This window comes from Lagenorhynchus albirostris, unplaced genomic scaffold (assembly GCF_949774975.1).
Source record: "Lagenorhynchus albirostris unplaced genomic scaffold, mLagAlb1.1 scaffold_257, whole genome shotgun sequence".
Taxonomy (NCBI): Eukaryota; Metazoa; Chordata; class Mammalia; order Artiodactyla; family Delphinidae; genus Lagenorhynchus; species Lagenorhynchus albirostris.
Window position 1 is genome coordinate 142,752 of NW_026783405.1, and position 24,984 is coordinate 167,735.

The following is a 24,984-nucleotide window of genomic DNA, read 5'->3' on the forward strand; positions in this document are numbered from 1 at the left end:
ATCGTAAATGTATACGCTTTGATGACTTTTGACAACTATATACACCTGTATAACCAATATGCCAATGTAGATATAGAACACTTTCATCACCTTCAGAAAGTTCCCTCATTCCCCCTTCCAGGAGACCCTACTCCCTAAAGGCAATCATCTCTTTGATTTTTATCGACATATATTAATTTGGACTCTTTCTGAACTTCATACAAATGGCATCATGCAGAATGTATTCTTTTGTATCTGGATTCTTTTGCTCAACGTCATGTGTTTGGGGTTCACCCATGGTGGTCACCCCTTCTTTCGTTCTGAGTCGAATGCCATTGTACAGGCACACATGATTGGACATCAGCCCACCCCTCTTGCTCCCCATTCACTCCACCTCCTCCCAGCCCCCTCCTTTATTTTACTGACTGAAATACTTTGGGAAAGAAAACTTCCCTCATCAACCAGTTGGGTTTCCCTGAGGTATAAATTTGTACAGAAAAGTTAGGCTTAAAAGGTGATCAATTAGACTTGCTTTTTAGTGTACATATGACCCTGCACTCTTACAGATATTTGATATGTTTTAATTCGTTGCAGTTACTATTATTATCAATACTCAAATTATCCCTTCTTTAGCTAGTATTGTCTCTTGAATCCTTTTGACAGGACCCCAGAAGCCTTTGATGGCTTCTTTCCTTCTGATGTGACAAGTTATTCCGGGTTTATCTTGTACATTTCCTGCCCCAGACCTGACATTAGCCACTCATTCAAAGTCATGGCTCCTTTGAGGAGAAAATGATATTTAGAGACCATAGTCTGTGCTCGGGGTGCTGAGTGCTACTGACTGGTCATTGTTTCTAAGCCTTTTCAGTGAACAAAGCTAAGAAATATTATTTAAGTTGAGATATATTTGATATATAACACTATTAGTTTTAGGCATATAACACAATGATTTGATATATGTATATATTGTGAAATGATTACCACTAAAAGTATAGTTAACATGCATTACCACACATAGATACAAATTTTTGTTTTCTTATAATGAGAACTTTTAAGATCTACTCTTCTAGCAACTTTCAAATATATAATACAGTATTGTGAACTATAGTCACCATGCTGCACATTACATCCCCAGGATTTATTTTCTTATAACCGGAGATTTGTACCTTTTGATCACCTTCACTCATTTTGTTGAGTGAAAATGGTAACCACCAATCTGTTCTCCGAATCTGTGAGCTCCATTTTTTAAGAACCCATATGTAAGTGAGATCATATACTATTTGTCTTTCTCTATCTGACTTAAGAAATATATATTTTTTTAAAGAGAAAACATATCAGGGACTTCCCTGGTGGTGCAGTGGTTAAGAATCCGCCTGCCAATGCAGAGGACATGGGTTTGATCCCTGGTCCAGGAAGATCCCACATGCCACGGAGCAACTAAGCCCATGCGCCACAACTACTGAGCCTGCGCTCTAGAGCCCATGAGCCACAACTACTGAGCCCATGTGCCACAACCACTGAAGACCACATGCCTAAAGCCCAAGCTCTTCAACAAGAGAAACCACTGCAATGAGAAGCCCACGCACCACAACAAAGAGTAGCCCCCCTCGATGCAACTAGAGAAAGACTGTGTGCAGCAACAAAGACCCAACACAAATAAATAAAGAAAGAAAGAAAAGAATGTACTCCCAGACATATGAAAAAAAGAAAAGAGAGAGAGAAAACTTATCACATGCAAGAACCTTTTAACTGATCTGCTTATACCAGTTTCTACTTCACTACTCCTTCCAACTCATGCTCTGCATTTCTGTCAGAATCATCCTTATGAAACACAGATCTGATCTTCATAATCCCCTGCTTAAAAACTTGTGATGGAGTCCCATTGCCAAAAGGATTAAGCCAAAGCTCCTTGGCATGGTATACATACAGATCCTCTAAAAATTTGTCTCCTGGTTTCCATTCCAACCTCTTTAACATTCATTCTTCCCTCTCCCATAGTTCAGCACACCATACTGCTCCCGCCACACTGTGCCTTTTCTCATCTGGTTCACTTTCTCTGAAACGCCCTGATTTTTCTATTTCTTGGTAAATTTGTATTCATCCTTCAATAAATATCTCAAACATCAATTTTCTCTAAAATAAATTGCAGTCTCCTTTCCCTACAGAGGACTAATCTGTTTCCATCATATCCTACACAGTATTCCAAATGTCTTTACATAGCACTAATGAAACTATATAATAATGATTTGTTTACATGCATCTCTCTCTAGCTAGAGTGTCCCCCAAAATGTTGGACACTTACCATTAGTGGTACTGTAGATGGTTTTACGTGTTACACTGATATGACGTTAAATATTGAATTGCATAGTGTGAGAGTTATCCCCTTTTTAATACTTTAGGGAGAAAGTTTTAGTTTTGTGCTTATGGCTTTAACATCTCTCTATTATTGTGTGATTAATTTCCCTTTTTTAAGAGAGAGCAGGCCTCAGGCTTAAAACTTTGTAGATAACAATAATTGGCTAGAATTTATATATTTCTTCATGATATTTTCTGATGATTATTTTCTGTCTATGAAACTTTAAAAATGAATATTGATGAGTGACTTCCCTGGTGGTCCAGTGGGTAAGACTCTGTGCTCCCAATGCAGGGGGCCTGGGTTCATTCCCTGGTTGGGGAACTAGATCCCACATGCATGCTGCAACTAAGAAGTCCACATGCCACAACTAAGAAGCCTGCATGCCGCAACTAAAAGATCCCGCGTGCCACAACGAAGACCTGGCGCAGCCAAAATAAATAAATAAAATATTTTTTAAAAGATAACATGGTCAACACATAAAATCAATTGTATTTCTAGGAAAAATTAATATTGATGATAGATTTTTCTTTTAAAATGAAAGTGAGATAAAGAAAAATAGTAAGCATATAATGGTAACAAAGTGCATCATTATGGCAAAATTCTCGTAGGATATGTGAAAATGACTTAACTCTGGGAAACATTGGGCTAGGTCCTTCAGAAGCAGGAGGCATAACTTCTATTTTTATCCCCAGTTCCTAGTACTATGTTTAATATACAGTAGATCGTCACTAAATATTTGTCAAATTAAGTTAGGAAGAAACACTCACCTCCAACATTTTCAAGATTCAATGTCATTTGGGGGGATATATACCTAAAGTGAAAGGCCTTCTGTAACTGACTTTTCTGAAAAAGTTAAATAATATCCATTGTTATCATATAAATGACCTTTAAAATGATTTCCTATAGCTACCATGGAAGAAATCAAATTCACAAGAGGATACGACCATAGATTCTCCAACTGGGTTGTGTGGAATGAGGTCTTAAAAGCCAAAGTTCAGGGGCAATAGAAGAAGGTTAACAATACATTCTATTACAATCATCACATCAGTTTTCACCATCAAGGTCACGGTACATTTTAAGGGAGGGTAGACCAGAAGAGCTCTCACTAGAGGTGAGCTAGCACCATCTGTTGGGGAGTGAGTTCACAGCATAAGATGATATTAGCTGACTTCGTTACTCCGGAATTTATTTCTCCAAAGTACTTTCTTTCCATCATACAAATTTCAAGACACTCATGCATACCCAAGTACAATTTAATTTTCAGTCAGGTCTACTATGATAGTCAAAAACAAAACTCTTTAATTAATCTGATTATAGTGTACTAGTTTTTCATGATTTGACTCTTTAATTACAGACCTGATAATTAGACTACTTTGACCCATTTAAGAAATGGAAAAAAGGTTAGTAACATTATACAGCCACGTGGATTATAGGTTTGCTGTAGAATAACAAATATGTGTTGCACAAAACAAAAACAAACTCATAGATACAGAGAACAAGTGGGTGGCTGCCATAGGGTGGTAGAGGGGTGGGCAAAATAGGTGAAGGAGGTTAAGAGGTACAGACCTCCAGTTATAAAATAAATAAACAACGGGGATGTAATATACAGCATAAGGATATGGTCAATAATACTGTAATAACTTTGTGTGGGGACAGATGATTATTAGACTTATTGTGGTGATCATTTCATAATGTATGTAAATGTGAAATCACTATGTAGTACACCTGAAACTAACATAATGTTGTACATCGACAAAACTTTAAATAAATATAAAGCAAAAAACAAAAGTACATTGTTTGTTCTTATAAACCAGCCTTGATTATCTGTGGTTATTAGAAATAGAGGTAGCCTTAAATTTTAAACTTTACAAATAAGCTAGAGACAGTCATTTTCTCCTTTCATACTCCTTCCCAAAAAATCTATAGGTGAAATTGAGAGGGTAGTGTTTCTCTTGTTTACCATTTGGAATAGATGCTCCAGAGTGACAAAAAGGGAAGAGATAGCCAGCTGAGTGTGTGAAGGTAGGTGGAAAATGAGGGGGAAATCATAAGCGCTTGGATTCTAAATGACAACAAGTGTGTTACCAGCAGTTTCCCCAGAGACAGGGCTTAGGAGTAAAGTTTCAAACATTAGAAATAAATTCGTATGTGCCTCTATTTTAATTTTTTTATTTTTTTATTTTTTGCGGTACGCGGGCCTCTCACTGTTGTGGCCTCTCCCGTTGCGGAGCACAGGCTCCGGACGCGCAGGCTCAGCGGCCACAGCTCACGGGCCCAGCCGCTCCGCGGCATGTGGGATCCTTCCCGGACCGGGGCACGAACCCGCGTCCCCTGCATCGGCAGGCGGACTCTCAACCACTGCGCCACCAGGGAAGCCCCTTTTTTTATTCATCTTCCTCCTCCTCCTCTTCGTCCTCGTCTTCCACCATTTTTCCGGGCAACTTTAGCAGGACCCTTGGCGCCATCAAACTTCCCTTTAGACTTATAGTCTGAGACATCCTTCTCGTATTTCTCCTTCAGCTTCGCTGCCTTTTTGATATATGGCTGCTTCTCGCTGTCACTTAAGTTATTCCATATCTCGCCCAGCTTCTTTGCCACATCTCCAATAGAGATGCCAAGGTTTGTAGATTTGACCTTGGGGCGGAATTCGGAACAGAACAGGAAAAATCCAGACGGTGGCCTCTTGGGGGCATTCGAGTCCTTCTTCTTCTTGCCTCCCTTAGCTAGTCCGTAATCCTTCATTTCCCGATCATAGAGCACTTTATCTGCCTTTGCCATTTCATTAAATTTAGACTTCTCTTTCCAGGACATTGTCTTCTACCACTCAGAGCACTTCTTGGAAAATTCTGCAAAATTGTCAGGGACCTCGGGGTTTTTCTTCTTATGTTCCTCTCTGCACATCTGCACAAAGAAGGCATAAGCAGACATCTTGCCCTTTGGTTTCTTGGGTCACCTTTAGCCATCTTGACTGTATTGTTCGCTAGTCTGGGCAGCGCAGGGCATGACGCGTGGCTCAGCGCTCCACAGCTGTGTGCTCCATAACTTATTTTAAATCAATTCCAGCTACCTTTAAAGTTCAAGTTTCTAATTGAACCTCCTTCCACAGTTTGTTCCTTTCCTCAAATACTTCTATCAATAGGAACAGGAAAAAAACCTCCTACCTAGTCACTAAGTCTTTTCAGATATCCCAATAAAAGCTTTTTTCAAACTGTAAAGAGCTTTGTAGGGTTTTTCCAATTATAAAAAGTATTTAAAAATAATATGACAGGGGCTTCCCTGGTGGCACAGTGGTTAAGAATCCGCCTGCCAATGCAGGGGTTCGATCCCTGGTCAGGGAAGATCCCACATGCCATGGAGCAACTAAGCCCACACGCCACAACTACTGAACCTGCTCTCTAGAGCCTGTGAGCCACAGCTACTGAGCCCTCGCACCTAGAGCCCGTGCTCCACAACAAGAGAAACCACTGCAATGAGAAGCCCGCGCACCGCAACGAAGAGTAAACCCTGCTCACCGCAACTAGAGAAAGCCCGAATGCAGCAATGAAAACCCAATGCAGCCAAAAATAAATAATTAAAATAAATTAATCTGACAGTACCAAAGGTAAGAAGTGAAAACCAGAGTGTAATGCCTCCACCTAGAAACAATTCTATTTATAAATGAACATACCAATACACATATTTTTAACTAAATAGGTTCATGGTTTACACAGAGTCTACTGAACTTTTACTCCACTTAATATGTCAGGGGGGAGGTTTATTAATAACTCTCACCTCCTCCCAAGTCTCTTTTCTCTGCAAGGTCAGTGTAGTGGGTTGAATGGTGGCCCCAGAAAAGACATAACCAAGTCCTGATCTTATTTAGAAAAAGGGTCTTTTCAGATACAATTAAGGATCTTGAGATGAGATCATCTTGGATTACCTGGGTGGGCCCTAAATCCAATGATAAGTGTCCTGGGACTTCCCTGGCAGTCCAGTGGTTAAGACTCCACACTACCACTTCAGGGGGCTCGGGTTTGAGCCGTGGTGGGGGAACTAAGATCCCGCATGCCACGTGGCACAGCCAAAAAAAACCAAAAAAATTACAAGTGTCCTCATAAGACAAAGAGGAGAAAGCCGCATGAAGACAGAAGCAAGAGATCGGAGGCACCAGGGACCAGAAGAAGCAAGGAAGGATCCCCCCGAGTGCCTTTGGAGAGAGTGTGACCCTGCCAACACCTGGACTTCAGACTTCTGGCCCCCTGAACTGTGAGAGAATACGTTTCTATCAGCTTAAACTACTGAGTTTGTGGTAATTTGTTCCAAGAGCCCTAGCAAACCCATATGGTCAGCATTCCAAACGTCCCTATCATACACTCAGCCTGCTCCCCAGCCTCATTTTCCTGTTCTTCTCCAGCCTGACGCTCCTGTTTGCCTCCTTTCATTTCCTGTATTGCCTCAAAGCCTTTGCACATGCTATTCCAGTGCATGGATTGCTCCTCTTCATTCTTCAAATATTTCTCCAACACTCCTCAGGGAAAAGTTCAGTGACCCTCTAGGCCTGCTCACCAAGCCCCATAAGGTACCCTTCTAGCAGCATGTAGCTCTTTTCATAGCCCTTAGCCTAGTTTGTGTGTTTATTAGTACCATAATTCGAGTCTGCCTCCTCTGCCAAACTGTAAGCTTCCTGAGAATGGGGGGCCCTCACCCACCCCTTATATTCATTCCCAGGCCAGGCCTGAGCTTGCTTTGCCATAGCAATCACTTTTTGAATGAATGGCCACTATTCCAGAAGCATTTGCCGACTTTGGTAAACTCTCACAGCCTTTGAGACCGCTGTGGGCTAGGTAGGGTGACCATATTATTTACCCTCCAAAAGCGACCACTTCTGAAAAGGGGTGCTACTAACAATTACAAGTCACCTGGCTACAGTCCTGGTAACAGGCTGTACTGACCACAGGAGCAAATGTGAAGGCAGGAGGATAACCAGAAGAGGATGGATATGACATTTTGGAGAGACGTGAAGAGGATAATTTAAATTTGCTTAATTGCCTCTGCATTTTCATTGATTCCCTCTACACCATGTATGCATTTGTTCATTCTTTTATTGTCTGGTCTTCACTCATCGATGTGATGTAAGCTCTCTGAGGACTGGGACTTGGCCTCTTTTGTTCGTTGCTCTAAAACGCACCTAAAATAGTTCCTGGTGCATAGCAGGTGCTCAATAAACACTTGAATGAACGTACTCAGAGCTGAACGGCGTACCCTCAATGAATAATGGATGAAGAATCAAAACACAGAGAAAAAAATCCTCCCAGTTTGAAAGCCTAAAGAGTCTCAACACTAAAGGGGACAGGAGGCGGAACAATTGCCCCGCCTTGGGCTGAGGATGCAAGAATGAAGGCCCCAGCGTCCAAGCGGCAGTTGCGCGGTGGAACTCAGCCTTCACCCCGCCCACTCCCCCCTCGTGACACCCTCTCTCCGGAAGCTCTCTAGCCCCCGGCTCATCCGCTTCGGCCCCTACAACCGCTCTGGTTCCTGCCCTCCTGTTACACCCTGACCCCAGTCGTCTCCTCCCCGAATCCCATTTGACTCCGGGACCCCTGCGCGACCCCCTCTCCTGATCCCCTCAACCCCTGGCCTCCTGCACCGCCCCCTTTTCAGACGCCCTGGAATCCTGGCACGCCGCGTCGCCCCCTCCCCGCACCCCGCTGGGCGTCGGCGTCGGCGCCGCCCCCGCCCCCGCCCCCGCGAGGTCCGCACAGACTGACTCGCGCCGCACAGCGCTTCCCCCGCGCCCGCCTCTGCGGCTGCGCGCTGGCGGGGCCGAGGCGGAGGGGAGGGGGTCGCGCCGGGGGCCGGCGGAGCTGCTTTGGCTGCGGCGGCAGCAGGAGACGGAGCGAGCCCGGCGGCCACGGGCAGACCCGGAGGGAACGGAGGAAGCGGTCATGTCTCGCTACACGAGGCCCCCCAACACCTCCCTGTTCGTCAGGAACGTCGCGGACGCCACCAGGTGAGCGGCGGTGCCGCCTCAGGTTGGGGCGCGGGGGAGGGGCGGGTAACGGCCGCGGGGCGGAGCCCGGCGGCGGCCCGCGGGTCTGCCTAGCACCTCCCCGCCGGCTGGGCCGGGGCGCTTCGCGAGGAGCCCTTCCCGGGACCGGCGGGAGCCCTCGGGCTACTCGGGGCCTGGGCGGGACTCGCGCCTCCGCCCTCCCGGCCGGCGTTCCGCCCCGCTGCGGCCCCGCTTCCGGGCCCCGTAGCGCTTGACCGCCCCCGGCACCTGGGCGGCGGGCCGGTACCCATCCCCACCGCGAGAACCGGCCGAGCGCCGGCTGACTCTTGCCCGGGAGCCGGTCCCTCCCCGCCTCTGGCCCTCAGTGTTCCTCGGGTGGGTGCCTGGGTCTCGCCCCTTTGTCGCTGTACCGGGATAAAGCCGCGCATCTTGCCTCCTAAATGGGAAGGAATTGGGGATGGTGAGAACGCGTTACGGAATAATGCGTACCTTGGGCCTTACGATTCCCTTTGCTTGTAGTCGGTAGTCTGGTCTACTTACAGGTGGTGCTGGTTAAATTTTATTCGTTGCACAGTTTTATACTATATACAAAGGATAACTTCAGTGGATGAGATTTCTGTGTTTTTCTTTAAAGTTCTGAGTGCAATATAAACACCCATCATAACGGTTTGGATAGACTTCCCTGGTCGGTTCTGATGCACTCAAACCACCCGCCCCTCTTTGGAGAATTCTGTCTACATAGTACCTGAACATAGATGTTAAGGAATGACTTCTTATAACAGTGTCTTTCTCTCTTAATAGGGGCCAGAAGGAATGCCGGGGCGGGTGGACATTTTGATAAATGTCTAAAATAATAGACATTTTCGTATCACTGGGCTTGCTTAATTTACTCTCCAGCACCATCCCAAACTTTATAGGTATGCAGGATTATCTTATTGTACATAAGGGAAAGCTGCAAGTCAGCGTGTTAATGACTTACCTGGGGCTTCACAGCTGGAAACATATTGGAGCGCTTGACTCCAGAGCCATCAGGAGTAATCATCATAATTTACCTTTGAGAAGTAAATGTTATGTCTTTTTAAAAAATTTGATCCCTGCTATTATATATATATGTCAGAACTGTAAACTGTGAGTTAATATACTTTAACATCCTAAAGATGCCTGTGTTTACATTTCTTCTCTCAACCTGTTTAATCAATATATTACATAGAAAACAAGCAAAATTTATAACTTGGGTAAGATTAAAACAATTCCCACAGTTAAACAGACCACTTGAATACTGAATAAGATCAAGCCTCTCCAGTGTGCCTACAAAAAAATGAAACGTTTCCAATTCTAATGGCCACAGGGGCCAGCCAGGGTAATATGAATGAGTGAAGATGTCACGTTAAGGGACAGTAGGATGGTATGGACCCTGGCAAATGAAAAAGAACATGTGCCATCTCAGCGGGACAGTGACTGCTACCAAGCTTCAGCTGATAACTGCTGTATAGACATTTGGACTTGTTTTAAATGTTTAAACATTGTGTAGGCCAAACAAAACATATACACATGTGACACATGACCTCTGATCTAGATAATCAAGACTGATAATTGAGATTTATTGATTTCCTTTTCCATTTTTTTCACAACTTTCTATCACTGCCACTGGGGGACAGTCAAAATCTAGGAGGTTTGTATTAATGAAATTATAATAATCGCTAACATTTGTTGAGTACTCACTGTATACCAGGCACTGTACTAAAAACTGTACTATGTTATCTTATTAAATTTTCAGTAACCTTATATAACAGATAAGAATCTGAGATTTAGAGACATTAAGTATCTTTCCTAAAACTGCACAGCTGTTGAGTAATGTTATGAAAGTAGAATAATCACATGTAACCTTAATTAATAGTTTTTTTTGTACAAGGTGGCATATAGTCTAAGTTAACTAGCAATATGACACCTAGACACATTTTATTTATTTATTTATAATTGATTAATTTTATTTTTGGCTGTGTTGGGTCTTTGTTGCTGCGCGTGGGCTTTCTCTAGTTGAGGCGAACAGGAGCTACTCTTTGTTGCGGTGCGTGGGCCTCACTCATTGCAGTGGCTTCTCTTGTTGCAGAGCACAGGCTCTAGGCACATGGGCTTCAGTAGTTGTGGCACGTGCTCACAGGCTCTAGAGCGCAGGATCAGTAGTTGTGGTGCACGGGCTTAGTTGCTCCGTGGCATGTGGGATCTTCCCGGACCAGGGTTCGAACCCGTGTCCCCTGTATTGTCAGGCGGATTCTTAACCACTGCGCCACCAGGGAAGCCCCCTAGACACGTTTTAAATTAGCTTTAGCATTTGGTATGCTTATAAAGAAAATCATTGGGATATATGTTAAAACAAACAGGGTATAAAATTATAAATACAGTTTGAATTCAATTACATAAAAAAAATGAAGGGAAAATCTATATATATATTATAGAAAATGATCCTGGAAAGAAATCCCTTTGAGTGGTTTTCTTTATCTTTTTTTTTGTTTGTTTTTTTTTGCGGTACGCGGGCCTCTCACTGCTGTGGCCTCTCCCTTGCGGAGCACAGGCTCCGGACGCGCAGGCTCAGTGGCCATGGCTCACGGGCCCAGCCGCTCTGCGGCATGTGGGATCTTCCTGGACCGGGGCACAAACCCGCGTCCCCTGCATCGGCAGGCGGACTCCCAACCACTGCGCCACCAGGGAAGCCTGAGTGGTTTTCTTTATCTTGTTTTCATATTTTATTTAATGTTAGTTTTATAACAAAGCCAAATTTTATTTTAAATGTTTCTTTGAAGTGGCCATTTTAATACATATGATAAAGCACAAGACATTAAAACACATTATAGGTTAGCATTAAATTTGTTAGGAATGAAATTGAGCACAGGAACTAAAGAAAGATTTTAAAATTTTATAATTTGTGTTATGTTTCTCTTCACTGGTGAAGTAAGATGTGGACCAGGAAGAATATTAATTTTAAATCTTGGCATTTTGTGTACAGTAATCTTTTTAATGTCAGATATAGTTTTCTGTTGGAACAAAGTAATGTCGAAATCTCAAAACATTCCCACTTTGATGCTTACCATTATGTTAGGTTGGGGAGTACCCATTAAGTACTTCTCTTGGATATACTTAATAGCATTCTTTGGTTACAGTGTGTATGAGGCTACATTAATATTGATATCAGTGGTCATGTAGAAAAAGCATTAAACAAAATCCAGCGAGATTCATGATAAGAAGTCTCAGCAAACTAGGAAGAGAAGGGAACTTCCTCAGCTTAATAAAGGACATCTGTGAAAAACCTATAGCCAATAACATACTTAATGATGAAACTGAATGCTTTCCTCTTATAAGACAAGGATGTCCACTCTCACAACCTCTATTTAGCATTTTATTGCAAGTCCTAACCAATGCAACAAGGCAAGAAAAAAAAGACATAAAAATTATAAAGGTAAAAGTAAAACCTGTCCCTATTCTTAGGTGACATGTTTGTTTACATAAAGCTATAGTAACTAGTAATGAGTTTCAGTGAGTTACTAGGATATGAGGTAAACTTAGTGAAAATTCTATTTCTGTATACTAACAGCAAACAAATAATGAAAAAAAAATTTAATTCCATTTATCTTAGTATTAAAAACATACTTAGGTGGGACTTCCCTGGTGGCGCAGTGGTTGGGAGTCTGCCTGCCAGTGCAGGGGACACGGGTTTGATCCCACGTCTGGGGGGATCCCACATGCCGCGGAGCAACTGGGCCCCTGCACCACAACTGCTGAGCCTGCGCTCTAGAGCCCACGAGCTCTGGTTGCTGAGCCCACGTGCCACAACTACTGAAGCCCGTGCGCCTAGAGCAATGACAAGCCACTGCGATGAGAGGCCCGCGCACCGCAGCGAGGAGTGGCCCCCACTTGCCGCAACTAGAGGGCCTGCACGCAGCAACGAAGACCCAATGATGAAGACCCAATGCAGCTATAAATAAATAAATTTATTTAAAAAAAACAAACATAAAAACATAGGAATAAGTTTCACAAAAAAACACGTAAAAACCTTTGCATTGAAGGAGACTATAACACGTTGCCAAGAGAGATCAAAGACCAACATAAATTGATAGATATACTTTGTTCTTAGATTGAAAGATGAAATTTTATTAAGTTATCAATTCAGTCCCAATTGATTATAGATTCAAGGCACTCCTGATCAAATGCTTTTTAAAAAATAGAGACTAACAAGTTAATTCTAAAATATATTAATATACAAAGGATCTAGAATAGCCAAAATAATTTTGAAAAAGGTCATTGAAGTTGGAAGATTTATACTATCTGACTTAAAGATTTACTAAAAAGTTACAGTACTCAAAACAGTTTGATATTGGCCTAAGGATAGACAAATATATCAGTAGAACAGAATAGAGGGTCCATAAATAATCCATACATATAGAGTCATTTGATTTTTGACAAAGGCACTAAAGCCATTAGAGAAAGGAAAGTCTTTTCAACAAATGGTGTTGTAACAACTGGATGTATGTACTAATTTTATGAAAAAAATGTGCTGCAGCCTCTACTTCACGTAATTTGAACTGGATCATCAATTGAAATGGAAAAGATGAAACTGTAAAGCTTGTAGAAGAAAGCATGGGAGAATATCTTCATGACTTGGGGATAGGCAGAGATTTCTTATAGAACAAACACAGTAATTACCATAAAAGAAAAAGGAATATTGATAGATTTCTCCAAAATGAAAATTTCCGTTCATTAAAAAATAGCATTAAGAAAGTAAATAGGCAAGCCAAAGACTGGGAGAAAATATTCACAAAACATGTATCTCACAAAGGACTTTTTCTCAGAATAATAATGCACTTTTACAACTCAATAATAAAAAGACAGATGTTATTATTAAAAATGGGCCAAAAACTCACACTTTCAAGAGAAAAATATCCGAATGTCCATTTAGCACATGAAAAAGTGCTCAGCATCATTTGTTGTTGCAGAAATGCAAATTAAAACCACAGTGAGATTCCACTTAACACCCACTTGAATGGCTAAAATTAAAAAGACTGACAATACCAAGTGCTGACAAAGATTGGCACAACTGAAACTTACATGTTGGTGGTGGCAGTATAAAATGGTGCAACCACTTTGCAGAACTGTTTGGCTCTTTCATAGAAATTAAATATATACATCCTCTCTAAAAACCCAGAAATTCTGCCCCTGGAATAAATGACCCATAAGCATGTAAAGATGTTGCACCTCACTGGTGTTTAGGTAAATTAAAATTCAAATAATGAGATACACATTCACTTTATATCCTTCAGAATGGCAAGGAGTAAAAGATGTTAGTGAGGAGTTGGATCCTTAGAAATTCTGATGCATGTCTTGAGGAGTTTAAGTGGATTTGGCTACTTTGGAGAGCATGTAATGAAGCTGAAGATATTTGTACTCTCCAACCCATCAGTTGCATAGCTAGTGGTACATCCCAGAGAACTCTGAAGAGCTCTAGGAAGCACACACATCATAATGTGCGCTCTAGCACAGTTTGCAGTTTAAAAAAGAAGCATTTTAAAATGTTCATCCACAGAAAGATGTATGAATAAATTGTGGTTTATTCATAACCATACCAATACAGAGTTAAAATGAGTGAACTAGAGCTACATGGAGAAATCTCAAGGGAGGAGAAGGAAAGGTAGAGAATTTTACAGATAGTTTGATACCATTTATGTGCATTTGCAGTAGAAATACAAAGTTATGCAGAGGAATGAGGAACACCAACGGTTGTTTCTAAGGTAGGAGGATGTAATACTTCTTAAAAAATACTAAAAATTACAGCAAATAGGGCAAGTATTAAGATATAATAAATCTTGTTGGTAGATACATGGGTGTTTATTATCTCTATACATTTCTGAATGTCAAAATAGATCACACCAAAAATGCAAAAATAAATGAAAACAAAACAACAGCTCACAGGTGAGGGAGTGGAGACAATGAAAGAGAACCAGCTCTTTTGAGATTTGTTCCTTCAGACTTCTGGGATTCTAAGCCTCTGTGACACACACACTGCTCCAGCCTCTTTTATATTATCTAGGATCCTCTTCTGTCAGCCACTCACATTTGGTTAATGGAATTGGTTGCCTCCTAAGACATTTATTTGAATACTAGCTTTGCTACTGGCTGTGTGTACCTCTGGGCAAGGTGACTGCTCTCACTCTGTCTCCTTGACTATTAAATGGTAACAATGTGTTCTTTGCTCATTAATACAGCAGATGCATACTGAGCGCCTACTGTGTGCCAAGCAACTATGCTAGGTACTGAGATACCCTAGTGAAGACACCTGCTTTAGAAGCGATTCTCAATCCTGAGCCTCAGAATTGCCTATGAAACCTTTAAAACTTTAAACATAACTGGGGCTCACCATGGGAAGCACGAATTAGGTCAAAGATTAATGCATCAGGCTGGAATGCCTGTTTCTATAATATCTCCTTCACAGATGATTGCAATATTCAGGAATGGTTGAGAATCTTTACCCTGTAGTGTATGTTTTATGGGAGCAGGAATTGTGTTTTTCTTGTTCTCTATCATATTCCTAGAGCCTGGCCCATAGTACATATTCAATAAGTATTTGTTGAATGAATAAACAGAAGAAAAAAGACATTATCACTGTCCTCTAAATCTAAAGTTAATAGTCTCTCAGGGAAGGCAGACAATTAAACATGTTATATTGAGTATTAAATGAAATAAATATAATAAATAGTAAAAATATAATAAAGTTTGTCATAATATTGCCGGCACTGCCTCGTATATAGTGGCTACTTAGTCAGTGTTAGTTGAATCTTTATGTAATAACTCCTAAATCCAATCTCTAGCATTAATCACTGACTTCTAGTCTTGAAAAGAAAATAACTAATATAACTAATATAATTCGTATAGTCACCGTTTTCAGTTGCTTACAGAATTCTTACAGATATTCCACCATCACCTCAGATTTGGCATTTCTAACCCTGAAAGTTTCTTCTTTTGCCTCTCCTCCCTCTTATATTGAACTGTCTTTTCCAGCTATCTAATTTTTATCATGGACACCATCTTTCTTCCATTTGCCCAAGGTAGAAGCTTTGCAGTCATCTTAGGGTCTTTTTTCTACACAATATGTTTTGAAATACTCTTATATCTTCTGAGCCGTGTTTTGTGCTCATAGCTTGATTTTGAATCTCTAAGATCTCCACGAGGCAGCAGGGTAGAGTGGTTACAAACCCAGATTAGTGTCAGACTGTGGGAGTTTGCTTCCAGCTCTGTTGCTTGCTGGCTTCATGACCTTAGGTGAGTTCACTTGTCTGTGGCCTCATCTGTAAACATCTGTTGTTATGGGAATTTATAAATGCATTATAACTGTCAGCTATTAATGCTAAGTATTTTATCTCTTCAGTTAAATTGTAGCTCCATGAAGACAAATATTATGCCATGTATTTCTTTGGTGTCCCCTCTTTAGTACCTATCACAGTAGAAAGCATATAAGTGACTCAAAAATACTTGTCAAATTTGAGATTATGGTAGTTATTTTTGCTTTATGTTTACTAGTAAAGCAACCATTTTTCTTTAAAGCCTGAGAAATAATTTTAGGACTTCTTTAGAATCTAATTCTTGCTATCTGAAAACAATGAACATAAAATGTGAAATTATAGTGAGATGAATGTGTTCTTAATGAGTTAATAGAACTCTCTGTATATTGACAATTGAAAAGTCTTGTAATAGGAGTAACTTTCAGAAGTGGATATGCTATATATAAAATAGGTAACCAACAAGGACCTATATTGTATAGTACAGGGAACTGTACTCAATATTTTGTAATAACCTATAAGGGAAAAGAATCTGAAAAGGAATGTATATATATACACGCACACACATACATATATACACACTCTGCATCACTGTGCTATACACCTGAAACTAACACAGTATTGTAAATCAACTATACTTCAATTAAAAAAAGCAAAAAAAAAGTGGATGTCCTCGGTTAGTGTTTCCTCAACCTGACTAAGCATAAAAGCCCACTGCTTGTAAAAGTACAGATTTCCAGATGTCATGAATCAGAATCTCCAAAAATGAGACCTGAGAATTTGTTGTTTTCTTTATTTTTTCCTTCTTTGCTAAATCCTGGGTGATTCCTGTGAGAGACAATTTTAGATAATGCTAGTCCAGATAATATACTTTCTTTTGAAGGTTTCAACTGGATTTCTGTAGGCAAAATATTTTAATCCAGCTATTCATATTTCTTTACCTTATTTCTAAAACACTTCAGGCCTGAGGACTTGCGCCGTGAGTTTGGTCGATATGGCCCTATAGTAGACGTTTACATTCCACTTGACTTCTACACTCGCCGCCCGAGAGGATTTGCTTATGTTCAATATCCTTTATTTTACTGTGTGCATGTGAATAGACTACATACATTTGCATATACATATATGTACTCAGGAGTATATTTTATGAGATTAATACTGCCTAATTAAATGTGTTTATTTCTTTATCTCAGAAAATCTAAAGCAGTCCACAGTAGCTGGCAAGCGCCCCTCAGTTTGAACCAACCTGTTAGCTAGAATCCAAGCATAAACCGAGCAGGCGAGACAAAAGGCACCTAAAGTTCAAGCATCAAGGAGTAAAGAGGGAGGGTGGACACAGATATAAAGACCTGGAAGAGGGGAAGTCTTTATCAAGCAAAAGACAAAGCCAACACCAGGTTGAGACTTCGGCTTTCCTACATTTACTCAGAGTTCCAGAATCAAAGCCAAGTCTGATGTTGTTGGTTCTGCGTCTCTTATAAAGTCCATCTTGCAAGCCCTAAAGAATAAAGGTCAAGGTTCAAGATCAAGTGACATTGAGGTAATTGCCAAAGTCTCATTTTGTATTGCATTACTTGAGCTTTTTCTGTTTTCTATTTTTAAAAAAGTTAATCCAGCAACAACCTCCTGAAATACAACTATTTAGTCGTTTTATATAATTTGTTTCCATTTATTTAGGTTTAATATATAATTTATATATATAAGGGAGTTTAGTGGGGTATTAGGAATCAATATATGTAATTCCAGATGTTTGCAGATTGTTTATATCTTTTATAATCATATCCCAAATAATAAAAACATAAAGGTATTTTAAAGCAGTAGGTTCAAAGTTAAATATCATTTTTAAAGAACCAAATCAGTTTTGAATATATGTTTTAGCTCACTTATATGTGTGCACTTTTGTTCATAAGTAATTTCTCCTAAATTAATTTAAAAAGCCTTTTAATGAAAGTAATTTTAATTTCAGAATAAAGATTTCTGCATGCTGATTTTTTTTCAGTGACAAACCTGATAAATCTTTTACCTAACAGAAGGGAGTGAGTCCTAAACAGTTTATTTGATAATACTAGCCAATGTTGGACTTATCTTTTTCTCATAACATGTTTCTAATTATACATGCATACTACAGCTACACTGATGTATACATTAAAAATATAGAGATTTGTTTCTGTTTTTAGATTCACTCTTCTGAATCATAATGGGGCATTTGTTTTGATAATAAGTGACTTTTTTCTGATTATTCATATTATATTAGAGATGTGAGCTTAATAACTTGAGCTTGTTTTCCTAATAATTTCATGTCACATGTAAATAATTCTTTAAAAATAATATTTTTATTTGATATCTGATGTTCAAAGTGTCCTTAACAGCTAGTCATATTTGAAGATGTTCGTGATGCAGAAGATGCTCTTTATAACCTCAATAGAAAGTGGGTATGTGGCCGTCAGATTGAAATACAGTTTGCACAAGGTGATCGCAAAAGTAAGTGTGACTAAATAGTGGATCTTGTTTATTTAGCAGAATGAATTTCAGCAATGACAGATTTTTTTAATTTAAAATTCTTTCCGAAAATACTATTCGAGTAGTTTATTTATTGAGTGGTTATTTATTGAGGTTTTCAGGTAATGAATTATAAATCTTGAACTTCATATTCTAGCACCAGGCCAAATGAAATCAAAAGAACGTCACCCTTGTTCTCCAAGTGATCACAGGAGATCAAGAAGCCCCAGCCAAAGGAGAACTCGAAGTAGGAGTTCTTCATGGGGAAGAAATAGGCGGCGGTCTGATAGCCTTAAAGAGTGAGTACAAAATTAAAGAGTTTTCAAAAACAGGCCACCAGAATCATTTTATTTAATATACATAAAAGAAACAACTTTTGTAGAAGGATATGCTCTTCTCTGTTTGTCATGTATTGTTATTTTAACTTGGGTTTATTAGATACCTTCCAGTGTTTTCATTTCATGACAGACTTAACTTTAACCTTTTTAGTAGAAAGATAACATATACTGAGGAAAAAACGAAAAATTAAAAAGTGTATACTTGGGCTTCCCTGGTGGCGCAGTGGTTGGGAGTCCGCCTGCCGATGCAGCGGACACGGGTTCATGTCCCGGTCCGGGAAGATCCCACATGCCACGGAGCGGCTGGGCCCGTGAGCCATGGCTGCTGGGCCTGCGCGTCCGGAGCCTGTGCTCCGCGGCGGGAGAGGCCACAACAGTGAAAGGCCCGCGTACCGCAAAAAAAAAAAAAAAAAAAAAAAAGTATACTTGACAAATAAAATGAGGATTTAAAAAAAATAAAATTTTCCTAAATGAACCCCCAGATTAAGAATCTTGAAGTCTTATGATTAAAAACTCATAAGAAATACAGTGTAATCACTGTGAAAGGAAGTTGACTAAAGTTAATGTAAATCAATATATTTATAAAAGGCAAATTATTTTCAAGAATATATTCCAAGTATGGTAGTATTGTAGGAAGAAGACATAAAAGTGGTAGATTTTTCCGAAAAAGATATTTGCAAGTTATCTATTTTGCCTGCTAGGAGTTTGTTTCTGTTAGAATAATAGTAAATCACAATGGAAATTAATTACTTGGTGAAGCTATTTAAGTAATAACTGAAATTGTACTAGCATGCCTAAATTCCTAAACACTTAGGCACTATTTATCTTGAGTTTTAATGCTGTGATTTTTTTCATAGGCATGTAGAATTTTAAGGTGAATTCTGTCCTTGAAGAATGATCAGCGTTTACACTAGTATCCTCTTTCTATGAGTAATAAGAGTTGGCTTTCCTGGGGACTTCCCTGGTGGTCCAGTGGTTAAGACTCTGTGCTTCCACTGCAGGGGGCGAGGATTTGATCCCTGGTTGGGGAACTAAGATCCCACATGCTGAGCTGTGCAGCCAAAAAAAAAAAAAGAAAGAAAGAAAAAGAGTTGGCTTTCCTGGGCCATATGTTGTACCCCTACGCTGTCCCCTGACGACATAGCCTCAAATAAAAAATGATCTGCAGAACTGCTCACTTTCACTCCAGTCCTTCCATTCCTCAACTCCAAGAGCCTAGACAAGGAAAAACCCAACATAGGATATATGTACCAGAGCTAGACAGAGAGTCCTTGCCCCAAGTCCCTAGTTCTAAAAACAAGACTGTGAAGTGGCCTGGCTCCAGTCCCTCCAGCCAAGTGGAAAGAAAAGATAGGAACAGAGAAATATCCAAGAATCTTGATTACTAGAAGATGTGGCCTCTTCAGAGCCCTAGAATCTTACGTGTCAGCTCGGTCCCTCTCCTTGGGTATTGAATCAAATGCTTTGATTTTGGCTTATTCTGAGGGAGGCATGCAAGTAGAAGGAAGCCTTAAGCTCCTTTTTTTTTTTTTTTGTGGTACGCGGGCCTCTCACCGCTGCGGCCTCTCCCGCCGCGGAGCAACAGGCTCCGGAGGCCCAGCGGCCACGGCCCACGGGCACAGCCACTCCGCGGCACGTGGGATCCCCCCGGACCGGGGCATGAACCCGCGTCCCCTGCATCAGCAGGCGGACTCCCAACCATTGCACCACCAGGGAAGCCCAAGCTCCTTTTATAAGCCAGAAGAACCCAGGTCAGGATTGAGCCATCACCAAGATTGGTAAAGAAATATTTAGGAACAGTCATACTGTGTTCTGGAATTTGATTCTTTTTATCATACTTTGATAGTATAAGAATATAAACCTCCCTTGTGTCTGTGGAGAATAATCCATTTTGTTCCATGGCTAAGGGATAACCATTTTCCTACTGATTATTTGAGATTTTGACACTGATACACTCAAATACAAGTTACATTTATAGAACGTAAAATGTGGGAACAAATTAAGAAATTTTACATGCCATGTGTATAGGAAAGTCACACCAGTACCAATGGTACTGCTTCTGGCTTCATGAAGGACATGAGTAGTAAGAAAGTGATGTTCAACAGTTCACATTACTATAACTTAATGAATGGTTAATAAACCAAAAATCAAAGTAGATGTAATATTGTATCTAAAGCAGCACTGCCCTAATTTATTGAATAATATCTACTGGCCTTGGTGAAAAAGACTTAGTTTTAAAAGAAAAGGAAAAAATTGCCCATCTGATTCATTAAGAATATAAGCAGTTTCCAAATGTGTTAGAGCCTTGATTAACCAGAACATTCACAGCATTTTCTGCCTTCTAGTGGCAGTATACTACTTGGCTGGAGAAAAAACAAAAAAGAAGTCTGTCAGTTATCCCAGTCATCATGGCGTATCAGGAATAGAAAGAACGGGGACTCCCTGGTGGTACAGTGGTTAAGACTCCGCACTTCCCCTGCAGGGGGCCTTGGGTTTGATCCTTGGTCGGGGAACTAAGATCCTGCATGCAGAGCGTCCAAAAAAAGAAAAAAGAAAAAACCACATTTTCTTGTAAGACAATGTTGTTCTGCTCTGTTCTAGTTATAAGACCGTTGCTTAACCTCTCTGACCTCAGTGTTTTTTATTTGTAAAGTTGTATTATAGAGAATGCAAATCTTACCCAGCTTTTAAGTTTCATAAGGATCAGATTGTATGTATGTGTATGGGTCAGCATATAGATAAGTCTAACATGTACTATAAATATATTCAATGTATGTGTTGTATTACCTTAGATAAAAAGAGGTCACTGCTTTTGCCTTTAGTGGATGTGGGAAAAAACTAGTTTGCTGCTATCATTAGACTGTGAACTCTTTGTGGAGCAAGGACTTTTGTCTTAACGCTTAATATCCCTAGCATTTATCAGTAGTCCCTTACTCAGATATTCCATAAATCTTTGTTAAATTTGTGTCAGTGAATGTGTATATACTCCTAAATATTCCTGAAGAATGTTAAAATGGCCCCTAGTCCAAATATAGCATCCTTTTTTTTTTAAGTTCTATTGAAGTGTAGTTGATTTACAGTGTTCTGTTAGTTTCAGATGTACAGCACAGTGATTCATTTATATATATATATTCTTTTTCAGATTCTTTTCCCTTATAGGTTATTACAAAATATTGAGTGTAGTTCCCTGTGCTATACAGTAGGTCCTTGTTGGTTATCTGTTTTATACGTAGTAGTGTTTATATGCATCCTTTTTCTTTCTTACGTTAGAATTTTTTTTCCCCAAGGACAATTTTCCCATTTTGTTTTCTACAACTATCTACAATAGGAATGAAACAATTTCTAAAAAACTGTGCTTTTAAAAAAATTAAAATAAAAGACTGTGCTTTTATTCTAAAATATATTCTACATCAATATGTTTATACTTTCCAGTGTTCTTTGTTCCTTCCTGTAGTTCCATGCTTCTACCTGGGATTATTTTCCTTCATTTTGAAGCATTTTTACCATTTCTTAGAGTATAAGTCTAATGGCAGTGAATTCACTCAGTTTGTCTGAAAACATCTTTATATTCATTTTTGAAAGATATTTTTGCTGAAGATAGTGTTATAAGTTGGCAGGAAGTTTTTTTCTTTCTTTAATAATGTCATTCCATTGTTCTGATATCCACAGTCAGTCTTAATGTTGCTCCTTTGAAGGTAATGTGTCTACTGTTCTCTAGCAGATTTTCAGATTTTTCTCTGACTTTGGTTTTCAGCAATTTCACTGTGACATGCCCAGCATAGGTTTCTTTGTATTTATTCTACCTGAGGTTTACTGAGTTCCTTGAAATTGTGAGTTATTATGCCTTTCATTAGTTTTGGAAAATTCTAGGCCATCATCTCTTCAAACATTGCTTGTACCTTATTCAATTTTTCCCTTAGGCCACGTGAGTATGTACCAAATAACTCTTATGCTCTGTTCTGGATTTCTTAAAACTTCTTTTCTCATTGTGTTTCACTATAATATTTTTCTAATAACCAGTTTGCTATTTCTTACTTCTGCTGTATCTAGACTGCTATTAAATCCATCTAATGACTTTTTTAAGTTCGAATATCATGTTGTTGGTTCTAAAATGTCCATTTGATTCTTTTTATAGATTCCAGTATTGTTTAAATTCCCCATCTTTTTTATTTATTTGTCTTTTCCTCTTCTTTTCTTTTTTTTTGTATTTTTTGGGCTGTGCCGTGTGGCTTGTGGGATCTTAGTTCCTTGACCAGGGATCAAACCTGGGCCCCCTGAAGTGGAAGCTCAGGGTACTACCACTGGAATGCCAGGGAATTCCCTTATTTTCTTGAACATATTAATCATAGTAATTTAAAAAATTATTTTCTGAATAATGCCAATATCCAAATTATTTTGGGTCTCTTTCGTTTTATTTTCCTTAGCTTTTAGTCATTTTTTTCTGTTTTTCACATACCTCATAATTTATTTATTTATTTTTTTTGTGGTACGCGGGCCCCTTTCACTGTTGTGGCCTCTCCCGTTGTACACGCTCCGTTCGTGCAGGCTCAGCGGCCATGGCTCACGGGCCCAGCCACTCCGCGGCATGTGGGATCCTCCCGGACCAGGGCACAAACCAGTGTCCCCTGCATCGGCAGGCAGACTCTCAACCACTGCGCCACCAGGGAAGCCCTACCTCATAATTTTTTATTGGATGTTGGACATTACTGTTGAAAGATTATAGAGGTTTTGGATGATATGATTCTCCAAAGAAAGCTGTTTTCTTCTAGCAGGCAGAGCATTGGCAGATCACCTTGATCCTGTCAAGGCTTGGTTTGAGGCACTGTTAAGGCTGATCCATTTCAGCTTTACACTTACTCCTAGGGCATGACCCTTAACCTGGAGGATGAGGCCCTTCTGACTTCTTAACTGAAAGCCTGCGTTGTCACTCAAGGCTCCTTGACCTTTTGGGGGGCTTGAATTCCAGCCCTCTCACCAGCAACTCTGTATCTGAGAAAATTTCAGCTAAGTTCTTTTTTTTTTTTTAACATCTTTATTGGAGTATAATTGCTTTACAATGGTGTGTTTCTGCTTTATAACAAAGTGAATCAGCTATACATATATCCCCATATCCCCTCCCTCTTGCTCAGCTAAGTTCTTAAATCTTCCAGCTGCTGTTTTCTGCTGACCTCTTAGAGTCTCATCCTGTGCATGTGCAACTTGGAAGATGGCCAGCAACCTGAGGAGAACTTGTAGGCAGATCTTAGGGGATGGGGCTTGCATGCGGTGTCCTCACCTCTGGGATTTTCGTGTCTCCAGTCCTAGCCATTTTCGTGGCCCTGAATTCTAACTTCTGTCTCTGCAGCTTAGTCCAATAGATGTTTTCTAGTTGGGCTCAAGTCTGCCATGCTGGCATTTGGAAAATGGTCTTAGGAAAAGAGCCATGGCTTATAACCCCTCGAGTTCTGCTTGTGTGGGTAATTCTCCAGTGCCTTTTAACAGTTGTTTTATAAATGTTGTCTACCTTTTTTATATAGCTCTTTTCTATGGGAAGATTAGTCTAGAACAAGCTGCTCTGTCATGGCAAGATTCAGAAGTCCTCCATCTAGGTTTATGTCTTTATAAACATTTGATAAGCTTTAAATATTTTCTTTCTTTCTTTTTTTTCCCTTCAGATTTTCTAACCTCTTAGGATTATGTAACCCAGACTAAATATGCAAAATAAATATATTTTTCAGAACTGGCTCATAAGATACATTGATATCTAGCAAAGTCAAAATCTTTTGGTCAGATATTACAAACTTGTACTTATGTTTGAACCAGAAGCATGCATGATAAAATTAGAGTTTCTTTTAGCTTATCCAATAAAAACATAACTAATGTTATGTAAAGTATATAAGTTCCTGAAAGTGTTGTTTCCTAACCTATTATGTATTTTTGTGTGAAATATATACTCTGATATTATGGATGTTTGCAGGTCCCGACACAGGCGATTTTCTTACAGCCAGTCTAAATCTCGCTCCAAATCACTACCAAGGCGATCTACCTCAGCAAGGCAGTCAAGAACCCCAAGAAGGAATTCTGGTTCTAGAGGACGGTCACGGTCCAAGTCCTTGCAAAAAAGGTCCAAGTCGATAGGAAAATCACAATCAAGCTCACCTCAAAAGCAGACTAGCTCAGGAACAAAATCAAGATCACATGGAAGACATTCTGACTCCATAGCAAGATCCCCATGTAAATCTCCCAAAGGGTATACCAATTCTGAAACTAAAGCACAAACAGCAAAACACTCTCATTTTCGATCGCATTCCAGATCTCGGAGTTACCGTCATAAAAACAGTTGGTGAACAGCGACAGAAGAGTGCTACGTAGTATTTAATATGTTATTAAACCTCTCGTTATGTTAAATAAAAATTCTTCAAGGCTTACAGAAAAAGTGAGTTGATATTAGTTATTTTGGGCATGTGCAAGAGATAAAATCTCTCTATCTTGGGTTAAGATTTGGTCTCGATTTAAGGG

At 39.9% G+C, this 24,984-nt stretch overlaps 1 protein-coding gene and 1 pseudogene across 5 annotated transcripts in view; one reads left to right on the forward strand and one right to left on the reverse strand.

Annotated features, from left to right (window-relative positions):
- The window catches only part of SRSF12 (serine and arginine rich splicing factor 12), a 37,609-nt gene extending 12,708 nt beyond the window's left edge, over nucleotides 1-24,901 (forward strand). The window contains exons 1-5 of one of the 5 annotated variants that reach the window (XM_060138937.1): nucleotides 8,148-8,324; nucleotides 16,612-16,716; nucleotides 18,027-18,130; nucleotides 18,306-18,447; nucleotides 24,443-24,901. In XM_060138937.1, the coding sequence (XP_059994920.1) occupies nucleotides 8,260-8,324; nucleotides 16,612-16,716; nucleotides 18,027-18,130; nucleotides 18,306-18,447; nucleotides 24,443-24,812 (786 nt within the window). In that variant the 5' untranslated portion in view covers nucleotides 8,148-8,259 and the 3' untranslated portion in view covers nucleotides 24,813-24,901. Of the gene's footprint in view, nucleotides 1-8,147; nucleotides 8,325-16,611; nucleotides 16,717-16,842; nucleotides 17,190-18,006; nucleotides 18,131-18,305; nucleotides 18,448-24,442 lie in introns of those variants that run through there. The other 4 variants (XM_060138938.1, XM_060138939.1, XM_060138940.1 and 1 more) reach the window with 4 other exon arrangements.
- Nucleotides 4,720-7,819, reverse strand: LOC132514331 (high mobility group protein B3-like; annotated as a pseudogene).
- Nucleotides 24,902-24,984: the final 83 nt, after the last annotated feature.